Raw genomic sequence first — 13,153 nt, 5'->3', positions numbered from 1 at the left:
TGTCTGATAGTCCACATAGCTGGAGTTAGGTGTGAACTCTGTTGTTAGGGCTCGTGTGGCTCACCATTGCCGCAGTGTCAGTAAAAAGTATTGCTGAGCCTGCAGAAATTTGAGAGAGGCTGGGCCAGGGTACCATCAGCCTCAGCAGCCATAATTTAGCTTTTGTTACATCCTTGGAGTCTTTAGAAAAGGAGCCTTTTCATTGACTGGGAGACATTCATGAACAGCTGTTCATTCATGAAACTCTCTTGCTTGTGGCAAAGAGAATGTGGGGCATTTCAAGACCCGGAAGGAATTTTGTTGAAAATGATTTACTTTACTGGATGTGAGTCTTTACTAAAATGGAAAGTGTTACAGGTGGATCAAGACAGGAATGTTTACTATTAAGCATATATATCTTACAGGCTATAAAACTATTCAACACCAGGTACCTTTTTGTAGAGATCAGTATGCTGACATCTTAGGTCTTGCAGGAGGTTTGCAGATTTTCCTCACTTTGTAAAAGTTTTTGTCACTTCTACATACTCCATCGTTAAAGATTCTTTATGATTCTTGCCTATCTGTATTCCATCCAATCTTTGATCCACACTGCCAGTGTAATTTTTCTAGAACATGCCATCATCCTGTCAAAAATCCTTCAGGGGCTCCGTATCTCTAGACTTTAAAATCTAGACTTTAACTGGCTTTCCAGGAGCCTCTTAGCCTACTGCTTATTGGGACATTTATCTTCATGTCCCAACAATCAGCATAAATAATAGCTAACATTTATATAATACTTACTCTATATGCCAAGCACTAGCCTAGGTAGTCATAATAAACTGCTTGTAATTCTGCAAATAGATAATGTACTCCCACTTTCATACCTTTGCACATTCTGTGCTCTATGACTTGAGTACTCTTCATCAATCTCTTTTTATGTGTTTATTATCTACTTGTTCTTTGAGACTCCATTCAGACATCACTTCTTGGAAGCTAAATTCCCATACTCACTTTCTGCACCACACCCTACCCCTCACTTCTTAAAATTGTTATGAGATACCAACCAGGGCAATGCTCGTGTAGTGTTAGCATAAAGCAAACACAGGGTTTTTCTCAGTGTGCTACACCTTCTGCTGCAGTGAGCACAGTTCAGGACTGAGTTGCCCTTGTTTAAGAGCAGAGAAAACAGGATTTATGACTGTTCATGACCACCACCACCTTCCTCAAAGCCTGTGTTTGAAAACACAGGGCTCCACAGGCAAGAAACTTATTCTGGTAACAAAATGAGTAAGATAGTCCTGCCTTTGAAGATCTCAAATTCTACTGGAAATAAACAGACTTATAAACAGCTAATTATATCTAGCTGGGTCGGAGATTTAAACATTAAAAAAAGAAAGAAACCGTAAAAGAATTAGAAGCAGCATAGGCAATTTTTTTCTGTCATATTAAAGTGGAAAAGCCCTTTAAATTATAATCTAAACCAAGAGTTGGTAAAGGAAATGATTGTTTTATTTAAAAATTAAATATTTTACCTGACCAAAAATGCTGTGAAATCAAAAAGCAAATAGAGAAAAAGAATTGCAGCTTTTATTAATATGTAACCTCTGCCAAAATGAACTCATAAGATTAAGAAAGCAAAAAGGATTAACAGCCCACTGGGAAAGTGGATAAGAAAATGAATAGGCACTTCACAAAGAATTTAAAGAGATCCCTAGACATGTAAATTGTTCAATCTTAATTATAATCAAGGAATTGGACATTTAAACTGCAAGTTAAAATCTTTTCCCTATCATGTTGGTTAAGATAAGTTGAAGTGTCAGGGCGTTGGCCCCTTGGCCAAGTGGTTAATTCGCATGCTGCCCTTCGGTGCCCCAGGGTTTTGCTGGTTCGGATCCTGGGTGTGGACAGGCACTGCTCATCAAGCCATGCTGAGGCAGCATCCCACATGCCACAACTAGAAGGACCCACAACTAAAAATACACAACTATGTATGGGAGGCTTTGGGGAGAAAAAGGGAAAAAAAAGAATCTTTAAAAAAAAAGATGGAAGTGTCAAAAGTTCACAGAGGCCACCTCAAAGGTGCTCCCACTGGCCTGAGAAGGAAAATTTGAATATAAGAAAAGTAATGACTCTATGAGGTGGAACCATATCAAATAAAAATCCAGAAGTCCATAGTGATACTTTAAAAAACAAAAATAACTGTTGATCAGCTTTGGAGATTTCAAAGGGGTCAACTCATTATTCTGAAAATTTGGGCATAGAAGAAGGAAGCACTTTTCCTGCCTTTCACTGCGAAACGTATTTCAAGGTAACTGAATAGTTGATAGTGGAAAGCTCTTCTTTATTGAAGAATACCAGTTAATAAAGGAAGAAGAAATGAAAGGATTAGAAAAGTCACCATTTTGTGCCCATAATACAATAATGGATCTAGGCAGATTTTTAATGTATGCTAAAACTATTGGGTGAAAGGTGGTAGATAACTTTATAATGGTGGGATCAAGTTGGTATCCTGAATTCACTGATCAATGTTAGCATCACCAAAAGTAGAACAGGCAGACATAATATGTCTCTTGATTTGGTGACAAAAAGGACACAGTACCCTAAAGAAATTAACTTTAATGAGGAAAAATAACAGAGGGTAGATAGATCATGAATATATACATAGGCTCTTGTGAGGACTTTGGCGTGACAGGAGGATATATCTCCAGTGGTCTGTTTCATAGTTTACTTAATCCTTCAAGGAAAGCTGAGCTGCGTTTTAGACAGTTAAACCTGCTTCTTTTCTTTTTTTTAAAAAAAATTAAAACTTTATTTTTTTAGAGCAGTTTACGGTTCACAGCAAAATTGAGTGGAAAAGTAGGACTTTGGTTTTTACCCTGAGTAAAATCAAGAGCATTGTAGGCTTTTGAGCAGGAGAGTGACGTGATGATCTGGCTTAGTTTTAACGAACTAACTGCTGCTATCTTGAGAATAGCCTGGGAGTAGGGAGAGCAGGAATATTAGCACAGATACCAGGTTGTAAGCTATTGCATTAGTCCAGGTGAGCGGTGAAGGTTGGTTGTTCTGGGTACTAGTAAAGGAAAGGAGAAGTGGTTAGGGCTGTGAATATATTATATTGGTAGAAGATTGGTTAGGATTGGTAGATCTGGCATAATTTCCTGATGGATTAATGTGGGGAGTGAGAGAAAGGAGATAAGGAGGACTCTAAAGTTTTTGGTTCAAGCAATTCAAAGTGCAGAGTTGCCTTTAATCAAGATAGGAGAGACTGTGGGTGGAGCAGGTTTGGAGAAGAAGATAAAAAATTGTTTTAAATTATCTTCCACATAGTAGGTACTCGGAAATATAGTGCTGCTGGATTTGGAGAACCAAGGATATGAGACAGCTGCTATGAGAAGGCCTTCATTGTCAGTCTCTCTTTGTTCGTTAACTTTGTGAGTTCTCACTTCAGCAGCTTGATGGTGTTTCTGTGGGGTTTTTTTGTTTTTCCATGTAAGATATCTGTATATAGTACTTTATACCAGGCACTGTTCTGTCTAATTTTTTCAAATACTAATTTAGTTAATCCTCAGAAAAACCTAATGAGGTAAGTATATTATTATCATGCCTGTTTTGCAGATGAGGCACTGAGAAGTTAGGGAACTTGCCCAAGGTGACATAACTAGAAAAGGTAGAATTAGGACTCGTACCCACAGTTTGGTTCCAAAGTCCACGTTCTAAACCACTGTGCAGTGCTACTTCCCTTTTTATAATTCCCCATGATTTTATTGTAGTTATGAATGGAGGGTGAGGATTTAAGCAAAGACTCAGAAGCTTATTTCAAGTCATCTGCATATAGAGGTTGTGGCTAATGGGTATTTCCATAGCTATAATAATTACGGTTATTTTCATAATATAAAATAAAGTGAATAAAATAAAATAAACCTATGATGCTGCAAGTGCTGATACAAAAAAGTCCTAGAAATTATATTCCAAGGTGCTCTTAACCCAGGCAAGTTTTTATGTGATACCTTCTGGAATGTAATGATTATCTAAGTTGGAAAATATCTGCCAATACTGGGTCTTTATGATTGTGTTTACATGTCTGACATGTTGCAAGAAATATTGGTTTGAGATTTGTGGAATGATGGTGTTCAGGGTCCTCCATATGTTCTTTTATTTAGTGTTGCTTCGATTGCTTGACTGTTAATGTTGAAAATCCTTAAGGTGTTGGCTGACCTTTTTGCATTCAGGTATTGGTTTTGCTCCCTTTGGCTTAAACTGTCGTTGCCCTAAAAGGCAGTTTAGCTTTTTAGTTCAGATTCCTCTTTGGTAATCTTGATGACCTTTACAGCTGTCAGTTTGAAATGGTATACCTTTGCAAAGTGTTTTATATAATTTGTTTTTCCTTGAGGGTATAATCAGATTCTAAACAGTGATGATGATGGTGGCTGGCCTTCAGGCATTGAGAAAGTATAGTTGAAGGCCGTCTCTTTTGGGTTATCAGTATTCTTTTTTTTTTTTTTTTTTTTTTTTGGTGAGGAGGATTGGCCCTGAGCTAACATCTGTTGCCCATCTCCTTTTTTTCTTTTTCCTCCCCAAAGCCTCAGTACATAGTTGTATATCCTAGTTGTAGGTCATTCTAGTTCTTCTATGTGGGGTGCCACCACAGCATGGCTTGATAAGTGGTGCATAGGTCCACGCCCAGGATCCAAACCAGCAAACCCCAGGCCACCAAAGCAGAGTGCCTGAACTTAACCACTTGGTGGCTATGGTGCTGGCCCCCAGGTTATCAGTATTCTCAGTGAGGACTCACATAAGTGTAGAACAACACTGTATGATTTAATTCTGCTTCTTTTTGTTGGCATTAGTGAACTATTAATACAATTTTTGAAAGAAAAAGATTTAATCCTTATCTTTCCAGATAAGATGTAACGGTTGGTATTTGTTTCTTGTATTGAATGCAGGTGAATCAGTTGACTGCAGGTGACCACTGAACACAGACGATTATTTCAGTAACTGTCAATTCTCCCAAAGATAATGTAAAACAAATGCCATTCTAGATGCGTAGGGGAGAAGTAAATTCATTACAGACAAGGATGCCGTGGGGCATTTGGGCTTAATTCTCTCAGGGAACCTGGTTGAGAAAGGCTTATCTGGGCTGTGGTCGTTTTTTGGTAAGACTCAAGAGCTAAAGATGGTTTTTTGTGAAGAGTTGTTAAAAAACACACACACACACACAAGAAAAAACAAGGGACAGAGACTATATATTGACTGCAACACCTAAAATATTTACTATCTGGCCTTTTACAGAAAAGGTTTGTCCAACTCTCCCTTAAGGAGAATACTTAAATTTGAATTCCAGCTTCTCTTTTTTTTGTAGCTGTTTGACCTCAGTATCTCAGTCTGTAAATGAGGAATGGTAATAGTACCTATCACAGTTGTTGTGAAGATTACATAAAATAATGAATGTCAAGTTTTAGAATGCAGCTTAATGATTGTTAGCTACTATTATTACAATATATTTAATATATAATATAAAATGATAATATTTATATATGCTGTTTATAAATATGGTATGTAGCAAATATCAAGTCCCCTCTCCTCTTGTGATATCAAGCAATGGTATTTCAGTTGAGAATATTAGCCAGTATTCATGGCACCATGATGTTTTATAGATTCTTATAGTGAGAATATCCTCTTAAAGACTATCTAATCTGTTACCCATTAAGTGTTATCACATTTCAATGTTTGATAATTCAGAATTTCTCAGGGTAGTCTCTCCTTCTTTGGATAGCACTAATTTAGTTATTTTTATTTGGTGTACTGACTTCTGTCTTCCAATAGCTTCCTTTCCATTTGAGTTTTGATGCCCTAGAGAAGCACTTGTCAAACATTTTGGTCTTGAGTCCCCTTAAAAATTATTGAGTTCTTCAAAACTATTAATAATTTATTTGAAAATAACATTAATCTACCTATTTCATGTTAAACAACAGTTTAGTGAAAATTATTTTCCAAAACAAAAAAATTAAGTGAGGAAAGGGCCATTGTTTTTACATGTTGCAAATTTCTTTAATGTCTGGGTTAGTGAAAGATAGCTGAATTCTTTTTCATTCAACTGTTGCATAATGTTATTTTAGTTGATGTGTATGAAGAAAATCCAGCCTCACAAAGAGATGTTGTTGGAAAAGAGAGAAATATTTTAATAGCCTTTCAAAAAACTGTGTATATTTTTCTTGGATACAACACCAAAACTTGATAAGTGGTGTTTCTTTCTTTTTTCCTTAATTAATAAACTTTATTTTTTACAGCAGTTTTAGATTCACAGCAAAATTTAATGGAAAGAATAGGGAGTTCCCGTATATGCATAATCTCCTCACTATCCACATCTAGCACCATGGTGGTATGTTTGTTACCATTGATGAACCTACATTGACCCATGATTATCACCCCAAATCCGTAGCTTACGTTAGGGTTCACTCTTGGTGGTGTACGTTCTATGGGTTTTGACACGTGTATCCACCGTTGCAGTATCATACAGAGTAGTTTCACTGCCCTGAAATTCCTCTTGTGCTCTGCCTGTTCATCTCTCCCTCCCCCCGATCCCTGGCAACCACTGATCTTTTCACCATGTCCATAGGTTTGCCTTTTTCAGAATGTTAATAAGTTGGAATCATATAGTATGTAGCTTTTTCAGATTGGCTTGTTTCGCTTAGCAATATGCATTTAAGTTTCCTCCATATCTTTTCGTGATTTGATACTCATTTCTTTTTAGCCCTGAATAATATTCCATTGTCTGGATGTACCACAGTTTATTTATCCATTCACTCCCTGAAGGACATCTTGGTAGCTTCCAAGTTTTGGCAATTATGAATAAAGCTGCTGTAAACATGTGTGTGCAGGTTTCTGTGTGGACATAAGCTTTTAGTTCATTTCAGTAAATACCAAATGCAATTGCTAGATCTCATGGTAAGAGTATGTTTAGTTTTGTAAGAAACTGTCTTCCAGAAGTGGCTGTACCGTTTTGCATTTCTGTCAGCAGTGAATGAGAGTTCCTGTTGCTCCACATCCTTGCCAGCATTTAGTGTTCTCAGTGTTTTGGATTTTGGCCATTCTAATAGTTGTGTAGTGGTAGCCCATTTTAGTTTATAATTCCCTAGTAACATATGATGTTGAACATGTTTTCGTGTGCAAACCTGCCATCTGTATTTCTTCTTTGGTGGGGTGTCTGTTCAAGTCTTTTGCCCACTTCTAAATCCAGTTGTTCATTTTCTTATTGTTGTTATAGGAGTTCTTTGTATATTTTAGGTAACAGTCATTTATCAGATGTGTCTTTTGCAAATATTTTCTCCAGGTCTGTGACTTGTTCTCTCATTCTCTTGAGTGGTAGTTTCTTAAAGGTTAATTGCTATGTGGAATCTTTTAAACAGTGGTATACATAGCTCACATATAAAATAATATTATATATACTATGATTATAATATGTATCATATATAATATTTTAAATGTCTGCTGTATTCTTACTAAGTATATAATTTACCTCATTTGTAATAATTATAAAAAACTTAAAATTATAATATTATTTTAAGTTGTTGGGACTTTAATCCTTCTGTTTCTTGTCTGTGCATTCTCGCTTTTGATAAATTGTTTTCCGTAAGTTTTACGGTTTTTTAATTGTGAGTGGACTTGCACTTGACCTGGCTTGTTTTCTTCCTATAGGGATATTGTATGGGCGTATTGTGAGAGCTTTTCCAGTAACTTAGAGGACTGATTTTCTGTTCTTTTGTTTTGAGGAAGATCAACCCTGAATTAACATCTGCTGCCAATTCTCCTCTTTTTGCTGAGGAAGACTGGCCCTGAGCTAACATCGGTGCCCATCTTCCTCTACTTTATATGTGGGATGCCTACCACAGCATGGCTTGCCAAGTGGTGTGATGTCCACACCTGGGATCTGAATTGGCGAACCCCGGGCCCCCGAAGCAGAATGTGCACACTTAACCATTGCGCCGCTGGGCCAGCCCCTGATTTTATGTTCATTTTATAGTTAGGGGATTCCTACGTAATTCAGATAGTGCAGTGGTTCTCAAAGTGTGATCTAGGAACTCCTGGGGGTCCAGGAAATCAAAACTATTTTCGTGATAATACTAAGATGTTAGTTGCCTATTCACTCTTCATTCTCTCACTTGTGGAGAAGCTGTGGGATATGATTATATCATCACTCTGATAGATAATGGAATGCCTTTTGTGTTCTTGGGTTTAAAAAATTTGTTTTAATTTCAAATACAGCAAATATCAATAGGTATAACCACATGAAAAAAAAGCTCTTTAGGGTCCTCAGTGATTTGTAAGAGTATAAAGTGATCCTGGAACCAAAATGTTTGAAGACTGCTGAAGTACTGTATATTTGGATTCCAAACCTGTGCAAGGCACACGCAAGGAATTCAGTTTCTCCTGGGAGACTCCATTATTTTTTCTCGACCTAGGAAGAGAAAAACTACCTTTGCCAATCAATGGATGGATTTTTTTCCCTAGTCAGTCCTTTCTACACCTGAGGATCAGTTTCTCTGGGACGATGCTTTTCAAACATTAGTAAGCATAAGACTCACCTGGAAAGCTTGTTAAAACTAAGATCCCTGAGCCCTATTCTGAGATTCTAATTCAGTAGATCTGGTTTGGGGCCCAAGAATTTACATATCTAGGGAACAGGTTACCAGATGTTGATGTGACAGGTCAGTGGACCACACTTTTGCTGAGTATTGCTCAAGGGTCTTAGCTTTTATGCAAGAGTTTCAGTTTCACCCTCCTTAAGGCCTCTCTTGTCCCTACATAAGTGTTAAAACCCAAGTGCCTAGGTTACCCATACTGTGGTCATGCGCCACATAGCATTTTAGTCACCAACTGACCACGTAGACAGTGGTGATCCCAGAGGTTAGTACCATATAGCCTAGGTGTGTAGTAGGCTATACCATCTAGGTTTGTGTAAGTATACTCTGATGTTCTCACAACAATGAAACCACCTAACAACGCATTTCTCAGAATGTATCCCAGTTGTTAAGCGATGCATGACTGTAATCATCATCCATTCAGTATATCAGCACACTCTCCCCTCTGTCTTTCAGATTCTCCTTCATTGCCAGCACTTGAGACCTTTCCTACCAACCTTTTGAGCTTAGGTATGCATTGAGAGAGTGTGTGTGAGAGATGAGTGTATGTACTGCTTATACAAATTTTACTCATTATATGGATAAAATATCCCTATATTCTATTTAGATATTTATAATTACAGGACTTGTAAGTTATCTTTACGTATTTCCCTCAATAGTTTGGCCCCATTTATAAACCAATTACTGAGCAACTGGAAGTTTCCTATAAATCTTTATAGGCTTTTGGGAAAACATCCTTAAATACAACATTATTTTGGTTTCAATACTTAATTTAAGGAAATGCAGTGCTTTACAGTTATTTAGAATATCCCTTTTCATTTGAATATCTGTATAGTTATATAAAGCTTTCCAAATTGGACTCACTGTGTTTTGAGCTTAGTATATAATAATAAATCTTTTTTAAATGACATTCTTTTTTTTTTTTTTTTTAAGATTTTATTTTTTCCTTTTTCTCCCCAAAGCCCCCCGGTACATAGTTGTGTATTCTTCGTTGTGGGTTCTTCTAGTTGTGGCATGTGGGACGCTGCCTCAGCGTGGTCTGATGAGCAGTGCCATGTCCGCGCCCAGGATTCGAACTAACGAAACACTGGGCCGCCTGCAGCGGAGCACGCGAACTTAACCACTCGGCCACGGGGCCAGCCCCTTAAATGACATTCTTAATGGTTTGTTGACTTGTCATTTGTTTCTCTCCTAGAATTAGAATGTTAAATGTTTCTTACAAGCGATTTTAGTTGAGGATTTGGGTTGGTTAATTTCTACGTAAAGTTGTAGTATGGAATATTTTAAAATTTATTCCACGTTTTTGTCAGAAGATCTTGATATGACATGTACCCCTTAATGATTTTAAAGACTTTATCATATATCATTCTTTTTTTTTTAATTTTTTTTTTTTGAGGAAGATTAGCCCTGCTCTAACTGCTGCTAATCCTCCTCTTTTTTGCTGAGGAAGACTGGCCCTGAGCTAACATCCATGCCCATCTTCCTCTACTTTATATGTGGGATGCCTAGCACAGCATGGCATGCTAAGCATTGCCATGTCCGCACCCGGGATCTGAACCAGCGAACCCTGGGCCACTGAAGCCGAACGTGCACACTTAACCACTGCGCCACCGGGCGGGCCCCTATATATCATTCTTTATATTTTCTCTTCTTGAACTACATACAGAATTTCAAGGATCATTTCATCACTGTATAGTAGGGATACTGTAGTATGTAGTCCTCTTCCCAAAGACATCTAGCAGTTTTAGTGTTTTCTGTTAGCTATAATAACACACTTTTTAGTAATTGTAGAGTCAGAGAAGACTGTACAGTGATGTCTAGTACTTACTGATTACTTAGCATCAGTCATTGTATAAATATAATTTGGTTTTTTTTCCTTAAATTAACTTGTAGTTATGCACTCAACCGTACTAGTCTTTTCTGCACAGTCTGAAGAGATTTTACTGGACTGTTTATGTAGTCTTTTGTGCCATCTGAAATTCCCCGTCTGTATCTCCTTCTGATGATGTAATAATCACTTGTAATAATTAGATTAAATGCTGAAGTATCCTACTGCTTACACTTCTCCAGTCAAAAAGTACCCATTTCCTATCTTTAACCCAGTACACTAGCTGTATAACCTTATATTCTTTTCCTCAGTAGATGGAGAACTAAAGAAATGCTACCATATTCTGAAAATAAAACAGTTAATTCAAACTGTAATAAACAGGGCAAGAAAACTGTGACAAAGATGAATTGATTTGATTGTTCAGGTTCTCAAAGTGTGGTCCACGGACCGTCCCCCACCCCCTCCTGTGGTTCTTGAGACCCTTTTAGGGATCTGCAAGGTCAAAACTATTTTCGTAATGATATTTCATATTTCGTAAAAATAACTACTTAATGATAAAACCCTTGAGTACGTCTTATTGATATTCTGTGTAATGAAATGGGAAGTACGCGTAAAACACTTATTTGATTGAGTTGTGAGCTAAACGAGATGCTTTTTTCCTGGAACACCATTCTTCTTGGAAGAATGTCTGACAAACTGTGGTTATTCAGACTTCGGTAATTGACAGACATTTTCGCAAATCTGAAGTGAGCCTGTCACATCAAGGAAAAAAGATAACAGTATTTGTTGCCAAGGATAACATTGCAGCTTTCAAGAAAAAATTAGAATATTGGAAAACATATTATTCACCACTGGGAGTGTGACAACTTCCCTTAAAAAACCTGCCTGATGAGATTGGTATGATATTAACAAATGTGATTTTTTTTGGTCGGAAATTATACAATGAAACATGTCAACATTTTGAAGATCTACATAACTCAGTGAACTGATACTTTTGAAATGGCTAGTACTTAGTGTTACAAATCAAGCATTGGTCAGGGATCAATAGACCAGTGGATTTTTTTGTAGCAAAAATTTTATTTTTAAGTTAACATATATACAAATTGACCATTTTTGTACAGTTCTAGGAATTTTACTACATGTATAAATTCGTGTACCCATGGCCCCAATCAAGATACAGAATAGTTCCATCACCCCAAACAACTCCCTTTTGCTCTCCTGTTATAATCACCCCTCCCTAAACCTCTGGCAACCTTTGATCTGTTCTTCATCATTGCAGTTTTGTCTTTTTGAGAATGTCGTTTAATTGGAATCATACAGAATTAAGCTATTTGAGGCTGGCATCATTCACTCAGCATAGTGCCTTTGAGTCATCTAAGTTGCATCTATCAATATTCATTTTTTGGGGCCGGCCCAGTGGCGCAGTGGTTAAGTGCACACGTTCTGCTTCAGCAGCCCGGGGTTTGCCGGTTTGGATCCCGGGTACAGACATGGCACTACTTGGCACACCATGCTGTGGTAGGCGTCCCTCATATAAAGTAGAGGAAGATGGGCATGGATGTTAGCTCAGGGCCAGTCTTCCTCAGCAAAAAGAGGAGGATTGGCAGCAGTTAGCACAGGGCTAATATTCCTCAAAAAAAAAATTCATTTCTTTTTTAAAAATTAAAATTCACCATTTTAATGTGTATAATTCAGTAGCTTTTGGTACATTCACAGTGTTGTGTAGAACCATCACCACTGTTAAGTTTTGTAGTATTTTCATTACCCCAAAAGATATCCCATACCCATTACACAGCCAGCCCTGATGGTCTAATGTTTGGTGCTGTGACCACCATTGCTCAAGTTCCTTTCTTGGTCAGGGAACCACACCACCCGTCTTCTGGTTGTCACACCGTGGCGGATGCATGTTGCTGTGATGCTAAAAGCTATGCCATGGTATTTCAAATACCAGGAGGGTCGTTCATGGTGGACAGGTTTCAGCAGAGATTCCAGACTAAGACAGAGAAGGACCTAGCCACCCAATTCCGAAAAAGTTGGCCATGAAAACCCTATGAGTGGGGCTGGCCCAGTGGCCGAGTGGTTAAGTTCGCGCGCTCCGCTGTGGCACCCCAGGGTTTTGCTGGTTCGGATCCTGGGCACAGGCATGGCACTGCTCATCAGGCCATGTTGAGGCGGCATCCCACATGCCACAACTAGAAGGACCCACAACTAAAATATACAACCATGTACTGGGGGGATTTGGGGAGAAAAAGCAGAAAGAAAGAAAGAAAAAAAGATTGGCAACAGTTGTTAGCTCAGGTGCCAATCTTTAAAAAAAAAAAAAACCTATGAGTAGTGGAGGAGTATTATACGATATAGTGATCCGAAAGGTGAGAGGATGGCACAAAAAGACTGGCCATGGTTCTGCTCTGCTATACACAGGGTCGCCAGGAGTTGAAATTGACTTAATGGCACTAAAGAAACCCGTTACATAGTCACTCCCTACTTCCCCTCTCTCATCCCCTGGCAGCCACTACTATCTTTTCTGTCTTTTTGGATTTGCCTATTCTGGACATTTCATATAAAATGAGTCATACAATATGTGGCCTTTTGTGTCTGGCTTCTGTTATTTAGCATAGTATTTTTTTAGATTCATCCATGTTATATCACACATCAGAATTTCATTCCTGTATTAGCTCAGGCTGCCGTAACAAACTGTTAGATGGCT

The 13,153-nt window shown here is 38.0% G+C and overlaps 1 protein-coding gene across 34 annotated transcripts in view; it reads left to right on the top strand.

Moving 5' to 3' along the window:
- Nucleotides 1-13,153, top strand: part of LCOR (ligand dependent nuclear receptor corepressor) — a 123,680-nt gene that overhangs the window by 22,256 nt on the left and 88,271 nt on the right. For 7 of the 34 annotated variants that reach the window (XM_070223499.1, XM_070223469.1, XM_070223447.1 and 4 more), the window contains exon 3: nucleotides 9,075-9,128. The exons of the other annotated variants lie outside the window; for them this stretch is intronic. Coding sequence is in view for 2 of the 7 variants with exons in the window: in XM_070223447.1 (XP_070079548.1) it covers nucleotides 9,075-9,128 (54 nt within the window). In the remaining 5 variants the exon portion in view is untranslated. The remainder of the gene's footprint in view (nucleotides 1-9,074; nucleotides 9,129-13,153) is intronic. 34 annotated transcript variants of the gene reach the window in all.

The sequence above is a fragment of the Equus caballus genome, chromosome 1 (assembly GCF_041296265.1).
Source record: "Equus caballus isolate H_3958 breed thoroughbred chromosome 1, TB-T2T, whole genome shotgun sequence".
Lineage (NCBI taxonomy): Eukaryota > Metazoa > Chordata > Mammalia > Perissodactyla > Equidae > Equus > Equus caballus.
This window is presented reverse-complemented; position numbering and strand designations above follow the sequence as displayed.